The sequence below is a fragment of the Syngnathus floridae genome, chromosome 16 (assembly GCF_059516105.1).
Source record: "Syngnathus floridae isolate MCC-2025c chromosome 16, RoL_Sflo_1.0, whole genome shotgun sequence".
NCBI classification, from domain to species: domain Eukaryota; kingdom Metazoa; phylum Chordata; class Actinopteri; order Syngnathiformes; family Syngnathidae; genus Syngnathus; species Syngnathus floridae.
The window spans coordinates 9,428,154-9,455,685 of NC_142428.1; the positions used below are offsets into that span (position 1 = coordinate 9,428,154).

The following is a 27,532-nucleotide window of genomic DNA, read 5'->3' on the forward strand; positions in this document are numbered from 1 at the left end:
TTTGTCTCATGCAGCATACTGGTCCTATTTGTCTGCTTTGGTGTCCAGTGTTTCTGCACAGATTGGAGAGAAATCCGCTGCGGCTGCGGCGGAGGAAGGCGTGTCGGCGGAGAAACAGCTCACGCCGTACGTGTACGTCCGAGTCATCTCCAGAAAGTGGACGGACCCCCGGTGGAAGGGCCCCTTTCGTGTCTTGGCCAGGACGTCTCACGCGGCCCAGCTCGACTTCAAAGGACGCCGGTGGTATCACTACTCACAACTCCGTCCGGCCCCAGAGTTTGTTCCATCAGGATGAAGGTATTCCTGTTTGGCCGTGTCCCGGACCCGGCCAAAAGGGGGGGGACAGAAGGAACAATACGGAAAAGGAAAGGTTTTTGGGAATTTTCAGAATTATTTTTAGTAGGAGTGCTATGTGTGAGTTGTCTTTTTGTGTGGGCATTGATGACAATTGATGAGACCATCCAGCAGAAAACGTCCCAAATTCAAAATTCACCCACCAACAGACAATACCGATGCAGAGGAAAAGTAGTCTATGAAGCTGAGGTGAACACAACAGAAGAGCTCTCACGAGAGGAACAGGAAGGTTTGAGACAGAGATGTGACAGCAAAAATTGGCAAACGTATGTCACGTTGTCTAATTGGACAGAGACCAACCAAACCTTACATGACAAATTGGAAAAGTACCAGAGAAGGGTGTGGAGCAACCAAATTCAACAAGTAAAGAAAGTATTGGATTTAGCCCCACCCGATAGAGAAGGGACATGTATTTACCAATGTAAAGAAGATGGACAGTTTGTTGTTGCTTCGTGTCATGGACAAAAGAAGTTAACATATGGAGAAATGTGGTTGTTTTATTCTCAATGCTCAGGGAATGAGTTTGGTTTGTTCTCAGTTGAGAGGGCATTGGAGAGTCACGGCATACAATTATCCACTCAGATGACGCAGATGGCGGTGAAGGTAAGTAAAGGGAGGTTGAACGATAAATTGAAAAACCCCGCCCCAATCAAGGAACCATTGTGGTACTGTAATGGAACAGGGTGCCCCACAGCATATTACAATGTGTCTGAGTACCATTTAAACATCCGGTCCAAAAGACAAGTGGTGACTGGGGTCACTCAGACACACCGCGGGCTCTGCGAACCGGTTCAATCATTCAAATGGGGGATCCAGGTTTGCATCCCTAAAAATGTGACAGTACAAATTACCATACCGTTTGATAGTTTGGTAAACGGGCAGATTAGAGGACAAGATTATCGGGATTATGATTGGTATTTGACCAATGAGTTGGTAAACAGGGGTTGGAAAAATTTGGTATGGGACACCAAAGATTGGTATAAATCATGGGGGACTAGTGTTCAAGCGAAACAACATCAGCAAATGATAAAAGGGGACAAAACACAGACAGGCATCACCTTGTGGGTTAATACTTCGCACGATTTACATTTGGGAAGCCGCACAATTGGATGCTGGGGTTTCCAGTTAAACATATATATGTATGGATACCCGTATTGGCAGGTGTTCCTATGTCAAGGTGAGGATGCCGAACAAGAAATATCCTTGAGTCCCTCGACAAACCCTCGAATCCTCGCAAAAGCAGTCAGGAGCGTAGATGATTGGTTTAGGATCACCACGGGAGTCACTGCTATAAATAATAATTGGCTTTTGATGGCAGAACAAGCTGCTAATACTACTGGTGAAGATTGTGTGGTCTGTCTTAAGGCAAGAGTAGTGTTGAAAATTGTACCAGCGGCAGTAGAATCATCTTGTATCTTACAGGTGTTGACCCAGCCCAGTACTAGTGGTAATTGTTTGATTTATGAGGATATTTTCCCAGTCGTAGGCTTGGAAAAAAGAAAGCCCATTTTTGACAACCATGTGACTCAACAAAATATGACATGTTTAAAGTTAAACGGAACCGGCATAAGTATTGGGACAATAGATCCCACATGGTGCAAAGTCAATTTGTCACTGAATGTAACCTCTCCTCTCTCTCGTGCAGACATCTGGTTGTGGTGTGGTGATGACAAATTATATGATCGCTTGCCGAAGAACGCATCAGGTATCTGTGCCCTCGTGTCTTTGATAATGCCTGTGGTGGTTGTCCCCATTGAAATACAGAATCTCAATTGGGACCTGGAGTTCCCACTGGCGGAGCTCCTGAAGCGAGCCAAAAGAGACGTTTTGCCCCCGTGGTTGAACGACGACGATCCAACATATATTGACGCTATAGGAGTGCCCCGGGGTGTACCAGATGAGTATAAACTCGCTAATCAAGTGGCCTCGGGATTCGAAAGTATCTTCCTATGGCTCACCCCCAATAAAAATGTAGACCGTATTAATTACGTTCATTACAATGTCCAACGACTGGGTAATTATACAGCTGAATCATTCGCCGCAGTTCATGAACAATTGGCTGCAACGTCGTTAATGGCGTTCCAAAATAGAATTGCGTTGGACATGCTATTGGCTAAGGAACATGGTGTATGTGGAATGTTTGGTGATGCATGTTGTACTTTTATCCCAAACAACACGGCACCAGGGGGCCGACTGACCAGGGCGTTGGAAGGACTAAGGACACTGAACAAAAAGATGAAAGATCATTCAGGTGTACACACCGATATTTGGTCTGATTGGATGAAAGCGTTTGGAAACTGGAAAGGGCTCATCATGTCTGTGCTTGTTGCTGTGGCTATTTTCACTACAATTATGATGTTATGCGGTTGTTGTTGTATTCCATGTATTAGATCACTCACTGTCCGGTTGATCGAGAAAACCGTTGGCCCGTTACCACCGATGGGGCAATATACCCTGTTGACTCAACATGAGCCGCAGGGGGAAGGAAGGATCGACACCGCGCTGGTGGCTGTTTGCTAGGGTAACGGGTGATGACCTCATAAATGAGGTCATGAGAGGGAATAAAGGGAAATGTGCTTTTGGGAGTTTGCAAACATATTTTAAGGTTGTGTTAAACTTATAATCATCTTAATATCTAGTATTGAAGTGCTCGTGTGGATTGGTGGGGGCCGAGGAATGTGCAGGCAAACTGCATGAACTTGTTTTCTTGGAAGTGTTGTGTATAGGCCCAGACAGGGAGTACCGGACGAGATAATCTCAAGGTCGGTGAGAAGGGAGAACAACAGCACATCTATGGGACTGGGCATCGAGGGGAAAACCCAACCGCCTGACCTCAGCGACACCTGGACGGGGAGGAGATGGCCATCCACCAATCATCTCATAATATTTTGCATGCTTTAATATTCATATTGTGTTTCTTTAAAACTGGGCAACCCGGAAGAATGTGTCGTCTTTGGTGGTCACAAAAACGCACGAGTTTTAGTGTGAGGGACCCGGGACCCAGGCCTGTATTAGTGCGCTTTGTCAGGAATAAATAATTGGTAAATTTGGTCTAATTGATCTACTGGTCTTCTCTTTGACAGAACGAACTCGCAAAATTGTTAGGTGCGCCAGTGTGTGGATTAGGACATTGCAATTTATGTGTTAAGTGTTGATCGCAATTTGGAGTCAGATCAATAACTAGAATCCGTAACCTAACAAGGGCAACGCTGAGGGATGCGTTGTTCATACCCTCCTACCCGCAAGACATCTTTTCAGTCAAGTTAGCCACTGCCTGTGGAGCAACAGTCATTTTCAAGCAAGGACAAAGCGTACTGATATATAAAGACGGTACAAAATTCAACATCGATGTATACAGCAAGTTGTATTATCTACACACTGAGAGAGATGATGTTGACCAATGTAATACTTGTCATGTCTGCATACACATGGCACAAAATATTAGGCCACTGCAACTACGAGGATGTGCTGAAACTACAGAATATGGTGAATGGTATGAAAATTAAGGGAGATACTGTAAAGCCAAATCGAGAGTGTAAAGTATGTATCCAGGGAAAGTTTGCACAAACCTGAAATAGAAACCCTAATACAAGAGCAGAGGTTCCTTTACAAATGGTGCATACAGACCTAGCAGGTCCAATTGCTAATGATTCTGTTGATGGTTACAAATATGTGTAGTCATTCACAGATGATTATTCAAACCCAGTGTTTGTATACTTTCTTAAAGCAAAAAATCATACTGTGCAGGCAACTGAAAAGTTCTTAGCGGATACACCATGGGCAGATGTATGCTAGTTGAACGTAATCTACCTAAATGTCGATGGAACTATGCAGTTTAAACAGCAGCCATAGTGAGAAGCAGGTGTTTTAACAAGCGTACAGGGAAAACCCCTTACCACAGGGGTGGGCAATTAATTTTTACAAGGGGCCACATGAAAAACCTGAGTTATGTCAGAGGGCCACACCAACGATAATTTAAACCTGCTCAACTTTATTCTATTGTAATATGCACAAAATTATTTATTTTAAATAGCTGGTACTGATAATTAGAAGAATACAATTATTCTGTTTATATTTATATTAGTCTATGTGAAATTGTGGTGTATAGGTCAAATAAAAAAATCATTAATCAGTACAATTTATTCTTCACTTCTTTAACTTTTCCTCAAACTGTGAATTACAACACATTTATAGAAACATATCAATGTGTCCTCAATCCGCCTTGTTACGGTACGTCGGGAGAGTGACACATTCTCAAATGCGCTCTTTTTCTGCGGGCATATCAGTGTAACAGAGTCCAATAAGCACTCCTTAATAAACTCTCCATCAGTAAACGGCTTACTTTTTCTGACAATTTGCGGGAAATGACAAAACTTGTGGGTGTGAAGTTTGATAAAACGTCCTTGTTGGGCTTGCAGTTTTGCTAGCAATGCATCAGCCTCTGTTGCGCGCTCTTTATTAGACAGATTTCTATATTTTTCCTCATGCTTGGTCGTGTAGTGGCAACTCAAATTATATTCTTTAAACACAGCGACCTGTGTGCCACAAACCAGGCACATGGCTTTACCTTTCAGTTCTGTAAAGAAATACTTGGCAGTCCATGTTTTGTTGAAAACACGGCACTCCTTGTCAACTTTTCTTTTCTTTGCGTCAGCACACATTTTGAGGGCAGCATTACTTCGCGCTGTTCACCTACACGCACAGCTCACTTGCATGCACGCTACACGGAAGTGCGACACCTTTCAAAATAAAAGCAGCACAGTTGTATTGCATGTACGATACTGATTTTTTTTTCTTTATTAAGTTGTAATCAAATGTAATTTATGATTGCAGGCCGGACAGGGATGCACAAAGGGCGGGATATGGCCCGCGGGCTGTATTTTGCCCGGGTCTGCCTTACCAGATGTTAACAGGTAAAATACCAGACTTGTCCAAAATGCAACAATTTTGGTCTGAGTGTTAAACATACAAACAAAACAAGGGCAAATTCGACTCAAGGTGTGTATAGGTCTTTTTGTAGGCTATGACAAAAACAGCCCTGCGTACTTGGTTTACCACCCAGACACTGAGAAGGTTCAGGAATACAGACTTGTAACCTCGTAACCTCCGCTCACAAAATGCTAGTCTTTTACTGACGCCGAGGGCCAAAAAAATGTTTGCAGGGTCTAGAGCAGTGGTCCCCAAACTTTTTTGCGCCACGGACCGATTACGTGTCAGAAATTTATATAAGAATTTATATAAAAAATATTACATTGATACAAATGCAATATTCTCCACTCTGGAGTTGCCCACGGTGAGAGGCGTCGAGCAGGTGTGGGTATACTTATTGCCCCCTGGCTGGGTGCCTGCACATTGGGGTTCACCCCGTTGAACGAGAGGGTAGCCTCCCTCCGCCTTCGGGTGGGGGGACGGGTCCTGACTGTTGTTTGTGTCTATGCACCAAACGGCAGCTCAGAGTACCCACCCTTTTTGGAGTCCCTGGAGGAAGTGTTGGAGAGCGCTCCTTCTGGGGACTCCATCGTTCTACTGGGTGACTTCAATGCTCTCGTGGGCAATGACAGTGAGACCTGGAAGGGCGTGATTGGGAGGAACGGCCTCCCCGATCTGAACCCGAGTGGTGTTCTATTATTAGACTTCTGTGCTCGACACGGATTTTCTATAATGAACACCATGTTCAAACATAAGGGTGTCCATGTTCTATTATTGGACTTCTGTGCTCGACACGGATTTTCTATAATGAACACCGTGTTCAAACATAAGGGTGTCCATGTGTGCACTTGGCACCAGGACAGCCTAGGCCGCAGTTCGATGATCGACTTTGTAGTCGTGTCATCGGATTTGCGGCCGCATGTTTTGGACACTCGGGCGAAGAGAGGGGCGGAGCTGTCAACTGATCACCACCTGGTGGTGGGTTGGCTCCGATGGTGGGTGTTGGAATAATTTTAAGTGAAGCTTTGGCCTGCCAGACCTGGAGGCCTCGCCTTTACGAGTTTATCTTTCCTTTTATCTAGGTTCTTCCTTTTATGTGATAGGGATGTCTTTTGATCCCTGTCACTCATTTGTATCCTTCCTGTCCTTATGTTGCCTGTGTGTTTTTGTTCCCGTAAGAGGCCTTCACTAACAATGAGCAGGGCTTATTTGCATAGGTGACATGTTCTTTGTTTGATTCACAGGAACTTCATTCCTTTTCATTTAGATGTAGGTTTGGTTCATAGATTGTAGTTTATCAGACCTGTTTTTCTTTGTTAAGGGTTACATACAATTAGAAGTAGTTGCATAAAAGTTATCCCATGTTTACTCAATGTTTGTTTAAGGAACTGCATACCAGTTACCTCACGTTTGATTAATGTGTGTTGAAGTGTTTAGGACAAGTTACTTATTATTATTATGTGTTAATTTACCAAGTAGATAAAGTTAGCAAAGGTCTAGTTGCATTTGTTCCACAGCAAAGCGGCAATCAACGTGCTTCAAGGTATTTGATCACAGTCGAGGACGAGTCAGCCAACTGTGAGGGAAGACGGCTGGGGACGGCCTCTGCGGGGGGTCACGAGCCAACAATGAAGTGCTAATTCACACCACAGTACATTCTTTTGCTAATCAGCGTTGCTACAGACACAACCCCCCCTCCCTTAGTGTAGCAACGCCTCTGTAACCAGGGCAACCATAACATTAAAAAGAGAGGCACGTGGAGTAAAGAGTCAGAACTGATGGAGGTTGTAACTGAGATTGCTTTCTCTATCGTTCTCCTCGCGAGTAAACCTGTTCTGGCTGTCTTCTCCTCTTCATTCCAGTGAGTGATTTAATGTCTAATCGTATTTAGACCCAACAGTGGGGGAAGATGCCGGTCCGACCTTGCAGACCCAAACGCTCTGTGAGGGTCTGCTGGGAACGTCTGGCAGAATCCCCTGTCAGGAAGAGCTTCAACTCCCACCTCCGGCAGAGCTTTCCCCACGTCCCGGGGGAGGGGGACATTGAGTCAAAGTGGACCATGTTTCGCGCCTCCATTGTTGAGGCGGCTGACCGGGCTGTGGCCGTAAGGTCGTTGGTGCCTGTCGTGGCGGCAATCCCCGAACCCACTGGTGGACACCGGCGGTAAGGGATGCCGTCAAGCTGAAGAAGGAGTCCTATTGGGCCGTTTTGGCCTGCGGGACTCCGGAGGCAGCTGACAGGTACCGGATGGCCAAGTGGAACGTGGCTTCGGCAGTTGCTGAGGCAAAAACCCGGGCGTGGGAGGAGTTTGGCGAGGCCATGGAGAATGACTTCCGGCCGGCTTCGAGGAAATTCTGGTCCACCATCCGGCGTCTCAGGAGGGGGAAGCAGTGCAACGTCAACACTGTTTACAGTGGGGATGGCGCGCTGTTGACCTCGACTTAGGACGTCGTGAGTCGGTCGGGAGAATACTTCGAAGACCTCCTCAATTCCACCTACACGCCTTCCATTGCGGAAGCAAGGCCTGGAAACTCCTAGGCGGACTCTCCAATCTCTGGGGTCGAAGTCACTGAGGTAGTTAAAAAACTCCTCGGTGGCAAGGCCCTGGGGGTGGATGAGATCCGCCCGGAGTTCTTAAGGGCTCTGGATGTCGTGGGGCTGTCATGGCTGACACGCCTCTACAACATTGCGTGGACATCGGGGACAGTACCTCTGGATTGGCAGACTGGGGTGGTGGTTCCCCTCTTTAAGAAGGGGGACCGGAGGGTGTGTTCCAATTACAGGGGAATCACACTCCTCAGCCTCCCTGGTAAGGTCTATTCAGGGGTGCTGGAGAGGAGGGTCCGTCGGGAGGTTGAACCTCGGATTCAGGAAGAGCAGTGTGGCTTTTGTCCTGGCCGTGGAACAGTGGACCACCTCTACACCCTCAGCAGGTTCCTCGAGGGTGCATGGGAGTTCGCCCAACCAGTCCACATGTGTTTTGTGGACTTGGAGAAGGCGTTCGACTGTGTCCCTCGGGAGGTTCTGTGGAGGGTGGAGGGAGTACCGGGTGCCGAGCCAACTGATAAGGGCGGTTCGGTCCCTGTATCGCCGATGGCAGAGTTTTGTCCGCATTTCCGGCAGTAAGTCGGATTCATTCCCAGTGAGGGTTGGACTCTGCCAAGTGTTAGGTTACGGATTCTAGTTATTGATCTGACTCCAAATTGCGATCAACACTTAACACATAAATTGCTATGTCCTAATCCACACACTGGCGCACCTAACAATTTTGCGAGTTCGTTCTGTCAAAGAGAAGACCAGTAGATCAATTAGACCAAATTTACCAATTATTTATTCCTGACAAAGCGCACTAATACAGACCTGGGTCCCGGGTCCCTCACACTAAAACTTGTGCGTTTTTGTGACCACCAAAAGACGACACATTCTTCCGGGTTGCCCAGTTTTAAAGAAACACAATATGAATATTAAAGCATGCAAAATATTGTGAGATGATTGGTGGATGGCCATCTCCTCCCCGTCCAGGTGTCGCTGAGGTCAGGCGGTTGGGTTTTCCCCTCGATGCCCAGTCCCATAGATGTGCTGTTGTTCTCGTTTCTCACCGACCTTGAGATTATCTCGTCCGGTACTCCCTGTCTGGGCCTATACACAACACTTCCAAGAAAACAAGTTCATGCAGTTTGCCTGCACATTCCTCGGCCCCCACCAATCCACACGAGCACTTCAATACTAGATATTAATATGATTATAAGTTTAACACAACCTTAAAAAATATGTTTGCAAACTCCCAAAAACACATTTTCCTTTACAAGGCTGTCCTTTGTCACCGATTCTGTTCATAATTTTTATGGACAGAATTTCTAGGTGCAGCCGAGGCGTTGAGGGGGTCTGGTTTGGGGACCTCAGCATCGCGTCTCTGCTTTTTACAGACGACGTGGTGCTGTTGGCTTCTTCAGGCCGTGATTTCCAGCTCTCACTGGAGCGGTTCGCAGCCGAGTGTGAAGCGGTCGGGATGAGGGTCAGCGCCTCCAAATCCGAGTCCATGGTAATCGATCGGAAAAGGGTGGAATGCCCTCTCCGGATTGGGGATGAGATCCTGCCCCAAGTGGAGGAGTTTAAGTATCTTGGGGTCTTGTTCACGAGTGAGGGGAGAATGGAGCGCGAGATCGCCAGGCGGATGGGTGCAGCGTCGGCAGTAATGCGGACTCTGTACTGGTCCGTCGTGGTAAAGAGAGAGCTGAGCCAAAAGGCAAAGCTCTCAATTTACCGGTCGATTTACGCTCCTACCGTCACCTATGGTCACGAGTTATGGGTCGTGACCGAAAGAACGAGATACCGGATACAAGCGGCCGAAATGAGTTTTCTCCGCAGCATGTCCAGGCTCTCCCTAAGAGATAGGGTTCGAAGCTCGGTCATCCGGGAGAGTCCACAAAGTCTCCAAGTCCACAAAACACATGTGGACTGGTTGGGCGAACTCCCATGCACCCTCGAGGATCCTGCCGAGTGTGTAGAGCTGGTCCACTGTTCCACGGCCAGGACAAAAGCCACACTGCTCTTCCTGAATCCGAGGTTCGACCTCCCGACGAACCCTCCTCTCCAACACCCCTGAATAGACCTTACTGGGGAGGCTGAGGAGTGTGATTCCCCTGTAATTGGAACACACCCTCCGGTCCCCCTTCTTAAAGAGGGGAACCACCACCCCAGTCTGCCAATCCAGAGGCACTGTCCCCGATGTCCACGCAATGTTGCAGAGGCGTGTCAGCCATGACAGCCCCACAACATCCAGAGCCTTTAAGAACTCCGGGCGGATCTCATCCACCCCCGGGGCCTTGCCACCGAGGAGTTTTTTAACTACCTCAGTGACTTCGACCCCAGAGATTGGAGAATCTGCCTCAGAGTTTCCAGGCCCTGCTTCCTCAATGGAAGGCGTGTAGGTGGAATTGAGGAGGTCTTCGAAATATTCTCCCCACCAACTCACAACGTAAACAGTGTTGACGTTGCACTGCTTCCCCCTCCTGAGACGCTGGATGGTGGACCAGAATTTCCTCGAAGCCGTCTGGAAGTCATTCTCCATGGCCTCACCAAACTCCTCCCACGCCCGGGTTTTTGCCTCAGCAACCGCCGAAGCCGCGTTCCGCTTGGCCATCCGGTACCTGTGAGCTGCCTCCGGAGTCCCGCAGGCCAAAACGGCTCGATAGGACTCCTTCTTCATCTTGACGGCATCCCTTACCGCCGGTGTCCACCAGCGGGTTCGGGGATTGCCGCCACGACAGGCACCAACGACCTTACGGCCACAGCTTCGATTGGCCGCGTCAACAATGGAGGCGCAGAATATGGTCCACTCAGACTCAATTTCCCCCGCCTCCCCCGGGACGTGGGAAAAGCTCTGCCGGAGGTGGGAGTTGAAGCTCTTCCTGACAGGAGATTCTGCCAGACGTTCCCAGCAGACCCTCACAGAGCGTTTGGGTCTGCCAGGTCGGACCGGCATCTTCCCCCACCATTGGAGCCAACCCACCACCAGGTGGTGATCAGTTGACAGCTCAGCCCCTCTCTTCGCCCGAGTGTCCAAAACATGCGGCCGCAAATCCGATGACACGACTACAAAGTCGATCATCAAACTGCGGCCTAGGGTGTCCTGGTGCCAAGTGCACACATGGACACACTTATGTTTGAACATGGTGTTCATTATTGAAAATCCGTGTCGAGCACAGAAGTCCAATAATAGAACACCGCTCGGGTTCAGATCGGGGGGGGCGTTCCTCCCAATCACGCCCTTCCAGGTCTCACTGTCGTTGCCCACGTGAACTAACTTTGCTAACTTTATCTACTTGGTAAATTAACACATAATAATAACAAGTAACTTGTCATAAACACTTCAACGCACATTAATCAAACGTGAGGTAACTGGTATGCAGTACCTTAAACAAACATTGAGTAAACATGGGATAACTTTTATGCAACTACTTCTAATTGTATGTAACCCTTAACAAAGAAAAACAGGTCTGATAAACTACAATCTATGAACCAAACCTACATCTAAATGAAAAGGAATGAAGTTCCTGTGAATCAAACAAAGAACATGTCACCTATGCAAATAAGCCCTGCTCATTGTTAGTGAAGGCCTCTTACGGGAACAAAAACACACAGGCAACATAAGGACAGGAAGGATACAAATGAGTGACAGGGATCAAAAGACATCCCTATCACATAAAAGGAAGAACCTAGATAAAAGGAAAGATAAACTCGTAAAGGCGAGGCCTCCAGGTCTGGCAGGCCAAAGCTTCACTTAAAATTATTCCAACACCCACCATCGGAGCCAACCCACCACCAGGTGGTGATCAGTTGACAGCTCCGCCCCTCTCTTCGCCCGAGTGTCCAAAACATGCGGCCGCAAATCCGATGACACGACTACAAAGTCGATCATCGAACTGCGGCCTAGGCTGTCCTGGTGCCAAGTGCACACATGGACACCCTTATGTTTGAACACGGTGTTCATTATAGAAAATCCGTGTCGAGCACAGAAGTCCAATAATAGAACATGGACACCCTTATGTTTGAACATGGTGTTCATTATAGAAAATCCGTGTCGAGCACAGAAGTCTAATAATAGAACACCACTCGGGTTCAGATCGGGGAGGCCGTTCCTCCCAATCACGCCCTTCCAGGTCTCACTGTCATTGCCCACGAGAGCATTGAAGTCACCCAGTAGAACGATGGAGTCCCCAGAAGGAGCGCTCTCCAGCACTTCCTCCAGAGACTCCAAGAAGGTTGGGTACTCTGAGCTGCCGTTTGGTGCATAGACACAAACAACAGTCAGGACCTGTCCCTCCACCCGAAGGCGGAGGGAGGCTACCCTCTCGTTCACCGGGGTGAACCCCAATGTGCAGGCGCCCAGCCGGGGGGCAATAAGTATACCCACACCTGCTCGACGCCTCTCACCGTGGGGAACTCCAGAGTGGAGTAGAGTCCAGCCCCTCTCGAGAGGGCTTGTACCGGAACCCAAACTGTGTGTGGAGGCTAGTCCGACTATATCTAGTCAGAATTTTTCTGCCTCGCACACCAGCTCCTTTCCAGCCAGAGAGGTGACATTCCATGTCCCAAGAGCCAGCTTTTGCAGCCGGGGATCAGACCGCCAAAGTCCCTGCCTTTGGCCGCCGCCCAGCTCACACTGCACCCGACCCCTTTGGCCCCTCCCACAGGTGGTGAGCCCATGGGAAGGGGGACCCACGTTTCCTTTTCGGGCTGTGCCCGGCTGGGCCCCATGGGCGAAGGTCCGGCCACCAGACACTCGCCTTCGAGCCCCGCCTCCAGGTTTTTCTTCCTGGCTCCAGAGGGGGGCCCCGGTGACCCGCGTCCGGGCGAGGGAAAACGAAGTCCATTTATTTTTCTCATCATAAGGGGCTTCTGTGAGCCGTGCTTTGTCTGGCCCCTCACCTAGGACCCGTTTGCCATGGGTGACCCTATCAGGGGCATGAAGCCCCCGACAACATGGCTCCTAGGATCATAGGTGGACGCAAACCCCTCCACCACGATAAGGTGACGACTGACGGAGTAACATAAAGATACTTGTAAGAATCTGCTAATAAATATAACAATAATAATAAAGCTGTTATATTTTCAAGATACTCTTGTGTGGACTACACGTTCCTGAAGTATTAATATTTAACCTCAAAAGTGTTGAGTGTACACCAGAAATAAAGTGCATTCACACTGTGTTACGTAATCAGCTCTGCAAAGTGCTCCAAACGACTTACAAGTATATCTGCCATGTCTTCCATGTCTTTGTAGTCTGTGATCAGTGTTAAGATAGAGTAGGTCACGTGACTAGAATCAGGACGTAAACGCATGTTCCAGCACAGTGTTGAAAGAGAACGCTGCTTGTTCTATTCTCTCCTGCAGTTCGGCAAAACTACTACCTACATTTTGTGTTATACAAGTCATCGTTGTTTTATCCTTTCCCTTGTTATAAACCTGGAGTCAACCTTAAACCTGGCCTTCAGAGTCTTGATGAGTGAAAGTGGTTGAGCTTACTGTCTTCCGATATTCAACATATTTGGAGGGCAGGATAATATCTCTTAGACTCTGGGAATTCTAGGTTTACACTAAAAGTGTTTAAAAAAGCACCAAAGTACTGTCTAAAAGTACTAGTGATGCAGCGCAATGCACACTCAAAGGGTTCAAATCTAATCTTTTATTTGAGTACATAATTTACACTGTTGTCGGTGTTCACTGAACACCAAACTCTTGGACCTATATATAACCCGGAACTGGAGTTACATGTACTCTTGTAGAATAAAATATACACTGGGAATTTTGCTGTGGAAATTTCAGCGACGGCTCTGTCACAATAATGCAACCAGCGCCCTGCAGTTGCGCAGTCGGTGGCGCGCCACGGTTGCGCGGTTGGCGGCGCGCTGCAGTTGCGCGATCGGACAAAAACGGCGAAAAATAAAGCTCCTGCGCTCCAAGGTCCAATCAAATTTTGGCGAAGAAATCCCGACATTTGGAATATTTGCTAAATTTTGACGGCGATTTAACCATAATCAAGGGCCGGAGAGGACGCAGGCGCTGAATGTTCGCCGCTTCTCCACCGGAGTTAGCTTAGTTTTAGTCCTTTTCTTTTTTAACTTTTTAAAATAAAATTTAAAGTTAGTATTTTTGCGTGTGTTCCCTGCATCTTTTGGCTGCCAGCAATAGCAACAACCTCCACTACCAGCCTGCTAGCAGCCCCCGCCAACGCATCCCGGGTAGCCTGGCTAATGACGCTCTCAAGACGGGCAAGTTTGAGTGCTTCCTGCGGCCCGACACGCGGCTTCTCATGATGTATATCGACGACTGCTTGCGCGCCACCCTGGAGGTGCTGGAGGTGCCGGCTGACATTCTCAGCATGCGCACGTACCACATCAACGCTATGAGCTTGTCGCCCGAAGAGCTGGTGCGGGACCTTCGCAAGCACGTGCCCGAACTGGAGGTCTCGTACAACGTGGACCCCGTCCGGCAGGCCATCGCCGACTCCTGGCCGATGGAAGTTGACGACTCCAACGCCAAACGTGACTGGGTGTGGGAGCACGACTACGACCTGCCCGACCGAGTGCAGACTATGCTCAACTTCCTCAGCGGCGAAACGCGCATGGCCCACGCCCGCTCGGCGCCTGAGCCGAGCTAAGCTACCGCAGCTTTTTTGTACATAGTGTATAAGTAGGTCATTTTTAAAAAAAAAATATTGATAATATGTTGTAATTGTGTCTTCCGGATGTGAGTGGACGCTGGTGCGACTTGCTGCCTTTGCTCTCCGGTCATTTTGTTATGCTATTTTATGTCTGTACGGCGACCTTGAGTGCCTTGAAAGGCGCCTTATAAATAAAATGTATAATAATAATAATAATAATAATAATAATAATAATAATAATAATAATAATAATAACAATAACAATAATATCAATAACCTATTATTATTATATAATATATAATATAAAATTATATAATAATAACAATAACAATAATATCAATAACCTATTATTATTATTATTATTATTATTATTATTATTATTATTATTATTATTATTATTATTATTATTATTATTATGCTTCTGCGCACTGCGGTTGCGTGGTCGGACGGATATACCGACAAATCATCCTCTCTCGCCTGGATGTAAGCACCAATTTTGGAATATATTCTACTTGCGTCAGCGACAGTGAGCGCCCGGAGCGCCTCGGTTGCGCGATCGGACTAAATTAAGCTACCAGCGCACTCAGGTTCACTTAAATTTTGGAAAGTACATCAGTACTTTAAAAATATTTTCTAAATTTCAGCAACGCCTCTGTCACTATAATGCGACCAGCGCGCTCCAGTGGCACGGTCGGCAGCACGTGCGTGGTCGGCAGCACGCTGCAGTTGCGCGATCGGACAAAAATGGCGCGGTCGGACGGAGATGTGCGGAGAAGGCACTGCGCCTACAGCGCACGCGCGCGCTGCAAGCGCCGCGCCACGAGTGCTGCGCCATGCTGCGCCTCGAGTGCTGCGCCGAAAGTGAACACCAAGAGGGCGCTGCGTCGCGCCGCGCCAAAAGGGCACTGCGCGCGCCGCGCCGAGAGGGCGCCGCGGCGATAGCCCTCTCGGTGCAGCGTATGCACCCTTTTGGCGCATTACCCTCTCGGCGCATTGCCTTCTCTGCGCAGCGCACGGGCCCGATCCGCGCAGCGCAGCGCCCTCTCGGCGCAGCGCAACACGGCAACCTCTCAGCACGGCGTGGCGCCTTCTCAGTGCATCGTGGCGCCCTCTCGGCGTGGTGCACTCCCGGTGCAGAGCACGCACGCAACCTCTCGGCGCAGCGCGCGTGCCCTGCTTCGAGGGGGCGCTGGAGCGAGAGTGTGCGCAGAGGGCACGCCAAGATGGCGCGCGAGCCGAGATAGCGCCTCACCGAGAGGGCACCGCGCCGAGAAGGTGCGCGCTGCGCCGAGAGGGCATGCACGCTGCGCCGAGAGGGTGGACCGAGGCTGTGCTGTGCCAAGAGGGCGCCGCGCTGAGATGGCACCGCGCTGACAGAGCGCTGCCTCGCACTGAGAGGTCGCTGCGTCGCGCAGAGAGAGCGCTGCGAGGACGCCGAGAGTTTGCCACGGCGAGAGGGCGCGGCGCTGCGCCGTGCCGAGAAGGCGCCGCGCAGAGAGGTGCCGCAACGCGCCGATGGGGTGCCTTGCCGCACCGAGAGGGCGTTGCATATAGAGTGCGCCGCGGCGAGAGGGTGCCACTCCGAAAGGGCGTCGTGCCAAGAGGGCATTGCGCTGCACCGTGCTGCGCCCTGCTGCGCCATGCTGTGCCATGCTGCGCCAAGAGGGCACGCACACTGCACGCGCTGTGCGCGCTGCACGCGCTGCGCGCGCTGCACCGTGATGGCCGGAGAGAGCGCTGCGCTGCACCGAGAGCGTGCAGCGCCGACAGGGCATGCGCACTACGCCCAGACGGTGCGCACGCACGCTGCACCATGAAGGCACCCCGCCGAGAGGGCGCCGCGCCACACCGAGAAGGCGGCATGCAGCGCCGAGAGGGAGCATTTCCCTCTCGGCGCAGCGCATGGGCCCTATCGGCGCAGCGCGTTCGCCCTCTCGGCGCGGCGCAACACGGCGCCCTCGCGAGCGGGCACCACGCTGCGTCGAGTGGTGTCCGAGCTGAGAGGACGCAGCGCTGAGAGGGCGCCCTGCAGTTGCGTGGTCGGCAGCGCGCTACGGATGCGCCCTCTGCGGTGCGCTTGCCCGTCTTGAGAGCGTCATTAGCCAGGCTACCCGGGATGCGTTGGCAGGGGCTGCTAGCAGGCAGCCAGCTGGTAGTGCATGGAGGTTGTTGCTATGGCAGCCAAAACATTCAGGGAGTTGCAGAGAGTTCCCAAAAAGTAGGAAAAAAAAACACGCTTAAACTTTTTAAAATCAATTTGAAAGTTAAAATTGATGTAAAAAAGAAAGAAAAGGACTAAAACTAAGCTAACTCTAGTGGAGAGGTGGCAAACATTCATCGCCTGCGTCCTCTCCGGCCCTTGATTATGGTTACATTGCCGTCAAAACGTCGCAAATACTCCATTAAGGCGGGATTTACTTGCCAAAATTTAAGTGGACCTTATTGTACAGGAGCTCTATTTTTCGCAGTTTCTGTCCGATCGCGCAACTGCAGCGTGCCGCTGACCGCGCAACCGTGGAGCGCTGCCGACCGCACATCTCGGTGCGGCGTGTCGCCTTTTCTGTGCGGCGCCCTCTCGGCGGGATGCCCTCCCGGCGCAGAGCGCGTGCCCTGTCGTCGCTGCGCCCTCTCGTGGCAGCAACGCCCTCTCGGCGCAGCGCACGCTCGGCTCGCCATCACGGCGCAGCACGCGCAGCGCGTGCGTCCTCTTGGCGCAGCACGGCGCAGCACAGCGCAGCGCAACGCCCTGTCGGTGCGGCGTCCTCTCGCCGGTTGCGGAAGTCTCTCGGCTCGGCACCCTGTCGGTGTGGCACCTTCTCGGCGCGGCGCAGCGCAGCGCGGCAAACTCTCGGCGCGGCGTAGCGCAGTGCCCTCTCGGCGCGGCCACTTCTCGGCGTCCTCGCGGTTGTTCTCTTGGCGGGACGCAGCACCCTGTCGGTGCGGCACCTTCTCGGCGCGGCGCAGCGCGGCAAACTCTCGGCGCGGCGTAGCGCAGCGCCGTCTCGGTGCGGCGCCCTCTCGGAGCGGCCCACCCTCTCGGTGTAGTGTGCGTGTCCTCTCTGCGTAGTGCGCGTGCACTCTCGGGCAGCGCACACCCTCTCGGTGCACCCTTTCAGCGTGATGCCTTCCCGGCGCAGTGTCCTCTCAGCAATTATTCCAAAAGTCGGGATTAACTTGTCAAAATTTAAGTGGACATTAGTGCACAGGAGGTTTATTTTTCGCCATTTTTGTCCGATCGTGCAGCGCACCGCTGAGCGCGCAACCGTAGCGCGCCTACGACTGCGAAACAGCAGGGCGCCCTCTCGGCGCGGCGGCTTCTTGGTGTGGCGCGGGGCCCTCTCGACGGGTTGCCCTCCCGGCGCAGCGCACACGCGCAAACCGTCTGGGCGCAGCGCCCTCTGCTCGCAGCGCCCTCTCGGTTCAGCGTACCTTCGGCCTGCCGTCACCGCGCAGCATGCGCAGCCCGAGCAGTACGCGCAGCGCGTGGAACGCGCGCGCCCTCTTGGTGCAGCATGGCGCAGCACGGCTTAGCACGGCGCAGCACAACGCAGCGCGACTCCCTCGTGGCGTCCTCTCAGCTTACATAGCCGTCCAATTTAGCAAATATTCCAAAAGTCGGGATTTACTTGCCAAAATTTGAGTGGACCTTAGTGCGCAGGAGCTTAATTTTTCGCCATTTTTGTCAGATCGCGCAACTGCAGTGCGCGCCACCCTGGAGGTGCTGGAGGTGCCGGCTGACATTCTCAGCATGCGCACGTACCACATCAACGCTATGAGCTTGTCGCCCGAAGAGCTGGTGCGGGACCTTCGCAAGCACGTGCCCGAACTGGAGGTCTCGTACAACGTGGACCCCGTCCGGCAGGCCATCGCCGACTCCTGGCCGATGGAAGTTGACGACTCCAACGCCAAACGTGACTGGGTGTGGGAGCACGACTACGACCTGCCCGACCGAGTGCAGACTATGCTCAACTTCCTCAGCGGCGAAACGCGCATGGCCCACGCCCGCTCGGCGCCTGAGCCGAGCTAAGCTACCGCAGCTTTTTTGTACATAGTGTATAAGTAGGTCATTTTTTTAAAAAAATATTGATAATATGTTGTAATTGTGTCTTCCGGATGTGAGTGGACGCTGGTGCGACTTGCTGCCTTTGCTCTCCGGTCATTTTGTTATGCTATTTTATGTCTGTACGGCGACCTTGAGTGCCTTGAAAGGCGCCTTATAAATAAAATGTATAATAATAATAATAATAATAATAATAATAATAATAATAATAATAATAATAATAATAATAATAATAATAATAATAATAGGTTATTGATATTATTGTTATAATAATAATAATAATAATAATAATAATAATAGGTTATTGATATTATTGTTATTATTATTATTATTATTATTATTATTATTATTATTATTATTATTATTATTATTATTATTATTATTATTATTATTATTATTATTATTATTATTATTATTATTATTATGCTTCTGCGCACTGCGGTTGCGTGGTCGGACGGATATACCGACAAATCATCCTCTCTCGCCTGGATGTAAGCACCAATTTTGGAATATATTCTACTTGCGTCAGCGACAGTGAGCGCCCGGAGCGCCTCGGTTGCGCGATCGGACTAAATTAAGCTACCAGCGCACTCAGGTTCACTTAAATTTTGGAAAGTACATCAGTACTTTAAAAATATTTTCTAAATTTCAGCAACGCCTCTGTCACTATAATGCGACCAGCGCGCTCCAGTGGCACGGTCGGCAGCACGTGCGTGGTCGGCAGCACGCTGCAGTTGCGCGATCGGACAAAAATGGCGCGGTCGGACGGAGATGTGCGGAGAAGGCACTGCGCCTACAGCGCACGCGCGCGCTGCAAGCGCCGCGCCACGAGTGCTGCGCCATGCTGCGCCTCGAGTGCTGCGCCGAAAGTGAACACCAAGAGGGCGCTGCGTCGCGCCGCGCCAAAAGGGCACTGCGCGCGCCGCGCCGAGAGGGCGCCGCGGCGATAGCCCTCTCGGTGCAGCGTATGCACCCTTTTGGCGCATTACCCTCTCGGCGCATTGCCTTCTCTGCGCAGCGCACGGGCCCGATCCGCGCAGCGCAGCGCCCTCTCGGCGCAGCGCAACACGGCAACCTCTCAGCACGGCGTGGCGCCTTCTCAGTGCATCGTGGCGCCCTCTCGGCGTGGTGCACTCCCGGTGCAGAGCACGCACGCAACCTCTCGGCGCAGCGCGCGTGCCCTGCTTCGAGGGGGCGCTGGAGCGAGAGTGTGCGCAGAGGGCACGCCAAGATGGCGCGCGAGCCGAGATAGCGCCTCACCGAGAGGGCACCGCGCCGAGAAGGTGCGCGCTGCGCCGAGAGGGCATGCACGCTGCGCCGAGAGGGTGGACCGAGGCTGTGCTGTGCCAAGAGGGCGCCGCGCTGAGATGGCACCGCGCTGACAGAGCGCTGCCTCGCACTGAGAGGTCGCTGCGTCGCGCAGAGAGAGCGCTGCGAGGACGCCGAGAGTTTGCCACGGCGAGAGGGCGCGGCGCTGCGCCGTGCCGAGAAGGCGCCGCGCAGAGAGGTGCCGCAACGCGCCGATGGGGTGCCTTGCCGCACCGAGAGGGCGTTGCATATAGAGTGCGCCGCGGCGAGAGGGTGCCACTCCGAAAGGGCGTCGTGCCAAGAGGGCATTGCGCTGCACCGTGCTGCGCCCTGCTGCGCCATGCTGTGCCATGCTGCGCCAAGAGGGCACGCACACTGCACGCGCTGTGCGCGCTGCACGCGCTGCGCGCGCTGCACCGTGATGGCCGGAGAGAGCGCTGCGCTGCACCGAGAGCGTGCAGCGCCGACAGGGCATGCGCACTACGCCCAGACGGTGCGCACGCACGCTGCACCATGAAGGCACCCCGCCGAGAGGGCGCCGCGCCACACCGAGAAGGCGGCATGCAGCGCCGAGAGGGAGCATTTCCCTCTCGGCGCAGCGCATGGGCCCTATCGGCGCAGCGCGTTCGCCCTCTCGGCGCGGCGCAACACGGCGCCCTCGCGAGCGGGCACCACGCTGCGTCGAGTGGTGTCCGAGCTGAGAGGACGCAGCGCTGAGAGGGCGCCCTGCAGTTGCGTGGTCGGCAGCGCGCTACGGATGCGCCCTCTGCGGTGCGCTTGCCCGTCTTGAGAGCGTCATTAGCCAGGCTACCCGGGATGCGTTGGCAGGGGCTGCTAGCAGGCAGCCAGCTGGTAGTGCATGGAGGTTGTTGCTATGGCAGCCAAAACATTCAGGGAGTTGCAGAGAGTTCCCAAAAAGTAGGAAAAAAAAACACGCTTAAACTTTTTAAAATCAATTTGAAAGTTAAAATTGATGTAAAAAAGAAAGAAAAGGACTAAAACTAAGCTAACTCTAGTGGAGAGGTGGCAAACATTCATCGCCTGCGTCCTCTCCGGCCCTTGATTATGGTTACATTGCCGTCAAAACGTCGCAAATACTCCATTAAGGCGGGATTTACTTGCCAAAATTTAAGTGGACCTTATTGTACAGGAGCTCTATTTTTCGCAGTTTCTGTCCGATCGCGCAACTGCAGCGTGCCGCTGACCGCGCAACCGTGGAGCGCTGCCGACCGCACATCTCGGTGCGGCGTGTCGCCTTTTCTGTGCGGCGCCCTCTCGGCGGGATGCCCTCCCGGCGCAGAGCGCGTGCCCTGTCGTCGCTGCGCCCTCTCGTGGCAGCAACGCCCTCTCGGCGCAGCGCACGCTCGGCTCGCCATCACGGCGCAGCACGCGCAGCGCGTGCGTCCTCTTGGCGCAGCACGGCGCAGCACAGCGCAGCGCAACGCCCTGTCGGTGCGGCGTCCTCTCGCCGGTTGCGGAAGTCTCTCGGCTCGGCACCCTGTCGGTGTGGCACCTTCTCGGCGCGGCGCAGCGCAGCGCGGCAAACTCTCGGCGCGGCGTAGCGCAGTGCCCTCTCGGCGCGGCCACTTCTCGGCGTCCTCGCGGTTGTTCTCTTGGCGGGACGCAGCACCCTGTCGGTGCGGCACCTTCTCGGCGCGGCGCAGCGCGGCAAACTCTCGGCGCGGCGTAGCGCAGCGCCGTCTCGGTGCGGCGCCCTCTCGGAGCGGCCCACCCTCTCGGTGTAGTGTGCGTGTCCTCTCTGCGTAGTGCGCGTGCACTCTCGGGCAGCGCACACCCTCTCGGTGCACCCTTTCAGCGTGATGCCTTCCCGGCGCAGTGTCCTCTCAGCAATTATTCCAAAAGTCGGGATTAACTTGTCAAAATTTAAGTGGACATTAGTGCACAGGAGGTTTATTTTTCGCCATTTTTGTCCGATCGTGCAGCGCACCGCTGACCGCGCAACCGTAGCGCGCCTACGACTGCGAAACAGCAGGGCGCCCTCTCGGCGCGGCGGCTTCTTGGTGTGGCGCGGCGCCCTCTCGACGGGTTGCCCTCCCGGCGCAGCGCACACGCGCAAACCGTCTGGGCGCAGCGCCCTCTGCTCGCAGCGCCCTCTCGGTTCAGCGTACCTTCGGCCTGCCGTCACCACGCAGCATGCGCAGCCCGAGCAGTACGCGCAGCGCGTGGAACGCGCGCGCCCTCTTGGTGCAGCATGGCGCAGCACGGCTTAGCACGGCGCAGCACAACGCAGCGCGACTCCCTCGTGGCGTCCTCTCAGCTTACATAGCCGTCCAATTTAGCAAATATTCCAAAAGTCGGGATTTACTTGCCAAAATTTGAGTGGACCTTAGTGCGCAGGAGCTTAATTTTTCGCCATTTTTGTCAGATCGCGCAACTGCAGTGCGCGCCACCCTGGAGGTGCTGGAGGTGCCGGCTGACATTCTCAGCATGCGCACGTACCACATCAACGCTATGAGCTTGTCGCCCGAAGAGCTGGTGCGGGACCTTCGCAAGCACGTGCCCGAACTGGAGGTCTCGTACAACGTGGACCCCGTCCGGCAGGCCATCGCCGACTCCTGGCCGATGGAAGTTGACGACTCCAACGCCAAACGTGACTGGGTGTGGGAGCACGACTACGACCTGCCCGACCGAGTGCAGACTATGCTCAACTTCCTCAGCGGCGAAACGCGCATGGCCCACGCCCGCTCGGCGCCTGAGCCGAGCTAAGCTACCGCAGCTTTTTTGTACATAGTGTATAAGTAGGTCATTTTTTAAAAAAAATATTGATAATATGTTGTAATTGTGTCTTCCGGATGTGAGTGGACGCTGGTGCGACTTGCTGCCTTTGCTCTCCGGTCATTTTGTTATGCTATTTTATGTCTGTACGGCGACCTTGAGTGCCTTGAAAGGCGCCTTATAAATAAAATGTATAATAATAATAATAATAATAATAATAATAATAATAATAATAATAATAATAATAATAATAATAATAATAATAATAATAATAACAATAACAATAATATCAATAACCTATTATTATTATATAATATATAATATAAAATTATATAATAATAACAATAACAATAATATCAATAACCTATTATTATTATTATTATTATTATTATTATTATTATTATTATTATTATTATTATTATTATTATTATTATTATTATTATTATTATTATTATGCTTCTGCGCACTGCGGTTGCGTGGTCGGACGGATATACCGACAAATCATCCTCTCTCGCCTGGATGTAAGCACCAATTTTGGAATATATTCTACTTGCGTCAGCGACAGTGAGCGCCCGGAGCGCCTCGGTTGCGCGATCGGACTAAATTAAGCTACCAGCGCACTCAGGTTCACTTAAATTTTGGAAAGTACATCAGTACTTTAAAAATATTTTCTAAATTTCAGCAACGCCTCTGTCACTATAATGCGACCAGCGCGCTGCAGTGGCACGGTCGGCAGCACGTGCGTGGTCGGCAGCACGCTGCAGTTGCGCGATCGGACAAAAATGGCGCGGTCGGACGGAGATGTGCGGAGAAGGCACTGCGCCTACAGCGCACGCGCGCGCTGCAAGCGCCGCGCCACGAGTGCTGCGCCATGCTGCGCCTCGAGTGCTGCGCCGAAAGGGAACACCAAGAGGGCGCTGCGTCGCGCCGCGCCAAAAGGGCACTGCGCGCGCCGCGCCGAGAGGGCGCCGCGGCGATAGCCCTCTCGGTGCAGCGTATGCACCCTTTTGGCGCATTACCCTCTCGGCGCATTGCCTTCTCTGCGCAGCGCACGGGCCCGATCCGCGCAGCGCAGCGCCCTCTCGGCGCAGCGCAACACGGCAACCTCTCAGCACGGCGTGGCGCCTTCTCAGTGCATCGTGGCGCCCTCTCGGCGTGGTGCACTCCCGGTGCAGAGCACGCACGCAACCTCTCGGCGCAGCGCGCGTGCCCTGCTTCGAGGGGGCGCTGGAGCGAGAGTGTGCGCAGAGGGCACGCCAAGATGGCGCGCGAGCCGAGATAGCGCCTCACCGAGAGGGCACCGCGCCGAGAAGGTGCGCGCTGCGCCGAGAGGGCATGCACGCTGCGCCGAGAGGGTGGACCGAGGCTGTGCTGTGCCAAGAGGGCGCCGCGCTGAGATGGCACCGCGCTGACAGAGCGCTGCCTCGCACTGAGAGGTCGCTGCGTCGCGCAGAGAGAGCGCTGCGAGGACGCCGAGAGTTTGCCACGGCGAGAGGGCGCGGCGCTGCGCCGTGCCGAGAAGGCGCCGCGCAGAGAGGTGCCGCAACGCGCCGATGGGGTGCCTTGCCGCACCGAGAGGGCGTTGCATATAGAGTGCGCCGCGGCGAGAGGGTGCCACTCCGAAAGGGCGTCGTGCCAAGAGGGCATTGCGCTGCACCGTGCTGCGCCCTGCTGCGCCATGCTGTGCCATGCTGCGCCAAGAGGGCACGCACACTGCACGCGCTGTGCGCGCTGCACGCGCTGCGCGCGCTGCACCGTGATGGCCGGAGAGAGCGCTGCGCTGCACCGAGAGCGTGCAGCGCCGACAGGGCATGCGCACTACGCCCAGACGGTGCGCACGCACGCTGCACCATGAAGGCACCCCGCCGAGAGGGCGCCGCGCCACACCGAGAAGGCGGCATGCAGCGCCGAGAGGGAGCATTTCCCTCTCGGCGCAGCGCATGGGCCCTATCGGCGCAGCGCGTTCGCCCTCTCGGCGCGGCGCAACACGGCGCCCTCGCGAGCGGGCACCACGCTGCGTCGAGTGGTGTCCGAGCTGAGAGGACGCAGCGCTGAGAGGGCGCCCTGCAGTTGCGTGGTCGGCAGCGCGCTACGGATGCGCCCTCTGCGGTGCGCTTGCCCGTCTTGAGAGCGTCATTAGCCAGGCTACCCGGGATGCGTTGGCAGGGGCTGCTAGCAGGCAGCCAGCTGGTAGTGCATGGAGGTTGTTGCTATGGCAGCCAAAACATTCAGGGAGTTGCAGAGAGTTCCCAAAAAGTAGGAAAAAAAACCACGCTTAAACTTTTTAAAATCAATTTGAAAGTTAAAATTGATGTAAAAAAGAAAGAAAAGGACTAAAACTAAGCTAACTCTAGTGGAGAGGTGGCAAACATTCATCGCCTGCGTCCTCTCCGGCCCTTGATTATGGTTACATTGCCGTCAAAACGTCGCAAATACTCCATTAAGGCGGGATTTACTTGCCAAAATTTAAGTGGACCTTATTGTACAGGAGCTCTATTTTTCGCAGTTTCTGTCCGATCGCGCAACTGCAGCGTGCCGCTGACCGCGCAACCGTGGAGCGCTGCCGACCGCACATCTCGGTGCGGCGTGTCGCCTTTTCTGTGCGGCGCCCTCTCGGCGGGATGCCCTCCCGGCGCAGAGCGCGTGCCCTGTCGTCGCTGCGCCCTCTCGTGGCAGCAACGCCCTCTCGGCGCAGCGCACGCTCGGCTCGCCATCACGGCGCAGCACGCGCAGCGCGTGCGTCCTCTTGGCGCAGCACGGCGCAGCACAGCGCAGCGCAACGCCCTGTCGGTGCGGCGTCCTCTCGCCGGTTGCGGAAGTCTCTCGGCTCGGCACCCTGTCGGTGTGGCACCTTCTCGGCGCGGCGCAGCGCAGCGCGGCAAACTCTCGGCGCGGCGTAGCGCAGTGCCCTCTCGGCGCGGCCACTTCTCGGCGTCCTCGCGGTTGTTCTCTTGGCGGGACGCAGCACCCTGTCGGTGCGGCACCTTCTCGGCGCGGCGCAGCGCGGCAAACTCTCGGCGCGGCGTAGCGCAGCGCCGTCTCGGTGCGGCGCCCTCTCGGCGCGGCCCACCCTCTCGGTGTAGTGTGCGTGTCCTCTCTGCGTAGTGCGCGTGCACTCTCGGGCAGCGCGCACCCTCTCGGTGCACCCTTTCAGCGTGATGCCTTCCCGGCGCAGTGTCCTCTCAGCAATTATTCCAAAAGTCGGGATTAACTTGTCAAAATTTAAGTGGACATTAGTGCACAGGAGGTTTATTTTTCGCCATTTTTGTCCGATCGTGCAGCGCACCGCTGACCGCGCAACCGTAGCGCGCCTACGACTGCGAAACAGCAGGGCGCCCTCTCGGCGCGGCGGCTTCTTGGTGTGGCGCGGCGCCCTCTCGACGGGTTGCCCTCCCGGCGCAGCGCACACGCGCAAACCGTCTGGGCGCAGCGCCCTCTGCTCGCAGCGCCCTCTCGGTTCAGCGTACCTTCGGCCTGCCGTCACCACGCAGCATGCGCAGCCCGAGCAGTACGCGCAGCGCGTGGAACGCGCGCGCCCTCTTGGTGCAGCATGGCGCAGCACGGCTTAGCACGGCGCAGCACAACGCAGCGCGACTCCCTCGTGGCGTCCTCTCAGCTTACATAGCCGTCCAATTTAGCAAATATTCCAAAAGTCGGGATTTACTTGCCAAAATTTGAGTGGACCTTAGTGCGCAGGAGCTTAATTTTTCGCCATTTTTGTCAGATCGCGCAACTGCAGTGCGCGCCACCCTGGAGGTGCTGGAGGTGCCGGCTGACATTCTCAGCATGCGCACGTACCACATCAACGCTATGAGCTTGTCGCCCGAAGAGCTGGTGCGGGACCTTCGCAAGCACGTGCCCGAACTGGAGGTCTCGTACAACGTGGACCCCGTCCGGCAGGCCATCGCCGACTCCTGGCCGATGGAAGTTGACGACTCCAACGCCAAACGTGACTGGGTGTGGGAGCACGACTACGACCTGCCCGACCGAGTGCAGACTATGCTCAACTTCCTCAGCGGCGAAACGCGCATGGCCCACGCCCGCTCGGCGCCTGAGCCGAGCTAAGCTACCGCAGCTTTTTTGTACATAGTGTATAAGTAGGTCATTTTTTAAAAAAAATATTGATAATATGTTGTAATTGTGTCTTCCGGATGTGAGTGGACGCTGGTGCGACTTGCTGCCTTTGCTCTCCGGTCATTTTGTTATGCTATTTTATGTCTGTACGGCGACCTTGAGTGCCTTGAAAGGCGCCTTATAAATAAAATGTATAATAATAATAATAATAATAATAATAATAATAATAATAATAATAATAATAATAATAATAATAATAATAATAATAATAATAATAATAATAACAATAACAATAATATCAATAACCTATTATTATTATATAATATATAATATAAAATTATATAATAATAACAATAACAATAATATCAATAACCTATTATTATTATTATTATTATTATTATTATTATTATTATTATTATTATTATTATTATTATTATTATTATTATTATTATTATTATGCTTCTGCGCACTGCGGTTGCGTGGTCGGACGGATATACCGACAAATCATCCTCTCTCGCCTGGATGTAAGCACCAATTTTGGAATATATTCTACTTGCGTCAGCGACAGTGAGCGCCCGGAGCGCCTCGGTTGCGCGATCGGACTAAATTAAGCTACCAGCGCACTCAGGTTCACTTAAATTTTGGAAAGTACATCAGTACTTTAAAAATATTTTCTAAATTTCAGCAACGCCTCTGTCACTATAATGCGACCAGCGCGCTCCAGTGGCACGGTCGGCAGCACGTGCGTGGTCGGCAGCACGCTGCAGTTGCGCGATCGGACAAAAATGGCGCGGTCGGACGGAGATGTGCGGAGAAGGCACTGCGCCTACAGCGCACGCGCGCGCTGCAAGCGCCGCGCCACGAGTGCTGCGCCATGCTGCGCCTCGAGTGCTGCGCCGAAAGTG

The 27,532-nt window shown here is 52.9% G+C and overlaps 1 protein-coding gene and 4 pseudogenes across 1 annotated transcript; all 5 read left to right on the forward strand.

The window, feature by feature from the left end:
• The first annotated feature begins 886 nt into the window (after positions 1 to 886).
• Positions 887 to 3,414, forward strand: LOC148385583 (uncharacterized). The gene has a single exon (XM_088400604.1). The coding sequence runs from the start codon at positions 937 to 939 to the stop codon at positions 2,872 to 2,874; it is 1,938 nt and encodes a 645-aa protein (XP_088256730.1). The 5' UTR covers positions 887 to 936; the 3' UTR covers positions 2,875 to 3,414.
• Positions 3,415 to 12,541: 9,127 nt separating this feature from the next.
• On the forward strand, positions 12,542 to 14,455 carry LOC148385584 (L-threonine 3-dehydrogenase, mitochondrial pseudogene; annotated as a pseudogene).
• Positions 14,456 to 15,746: 1,291 nt separating this feature from the next.
• Positions 15,747 to 18,476, forward strand: LOC148385585 (L-threonine 3-dehydrogenase, mitochondrial pseudogene; annotated as a pseudogene).
• Positions 18,477 to 19,814: 1,338 nt separating this feature from the next.
• Positions 19,815 to 22,657, forward strand: LOC148385586 (L-threonine 3-dehydrogenase, mitochondrial pseudogene; annotated as a pseudogene).
• A 1,231-nt stretch (positions 22,658 to 23,888) lies between these two features.
• Positions 23,889 to 26,731, forward strand: LOC148385587 (L-threonine 3-dehydrogenase, mitochondrial pseudogene; annotated as a pseudogene).
• The last annotated feature ends 801 nt before the right edge of the window (positions 26,732 to 27,532 follow it).

Coding starts and splice junctions, on each gene's coding strand:
- LOC148385583 (XM_088400604.1), top strand. CDS start 937: ATGACGCAGATGGCGGTGAAGGTAAGTAAAGGGAGGTTGAACGATAAA.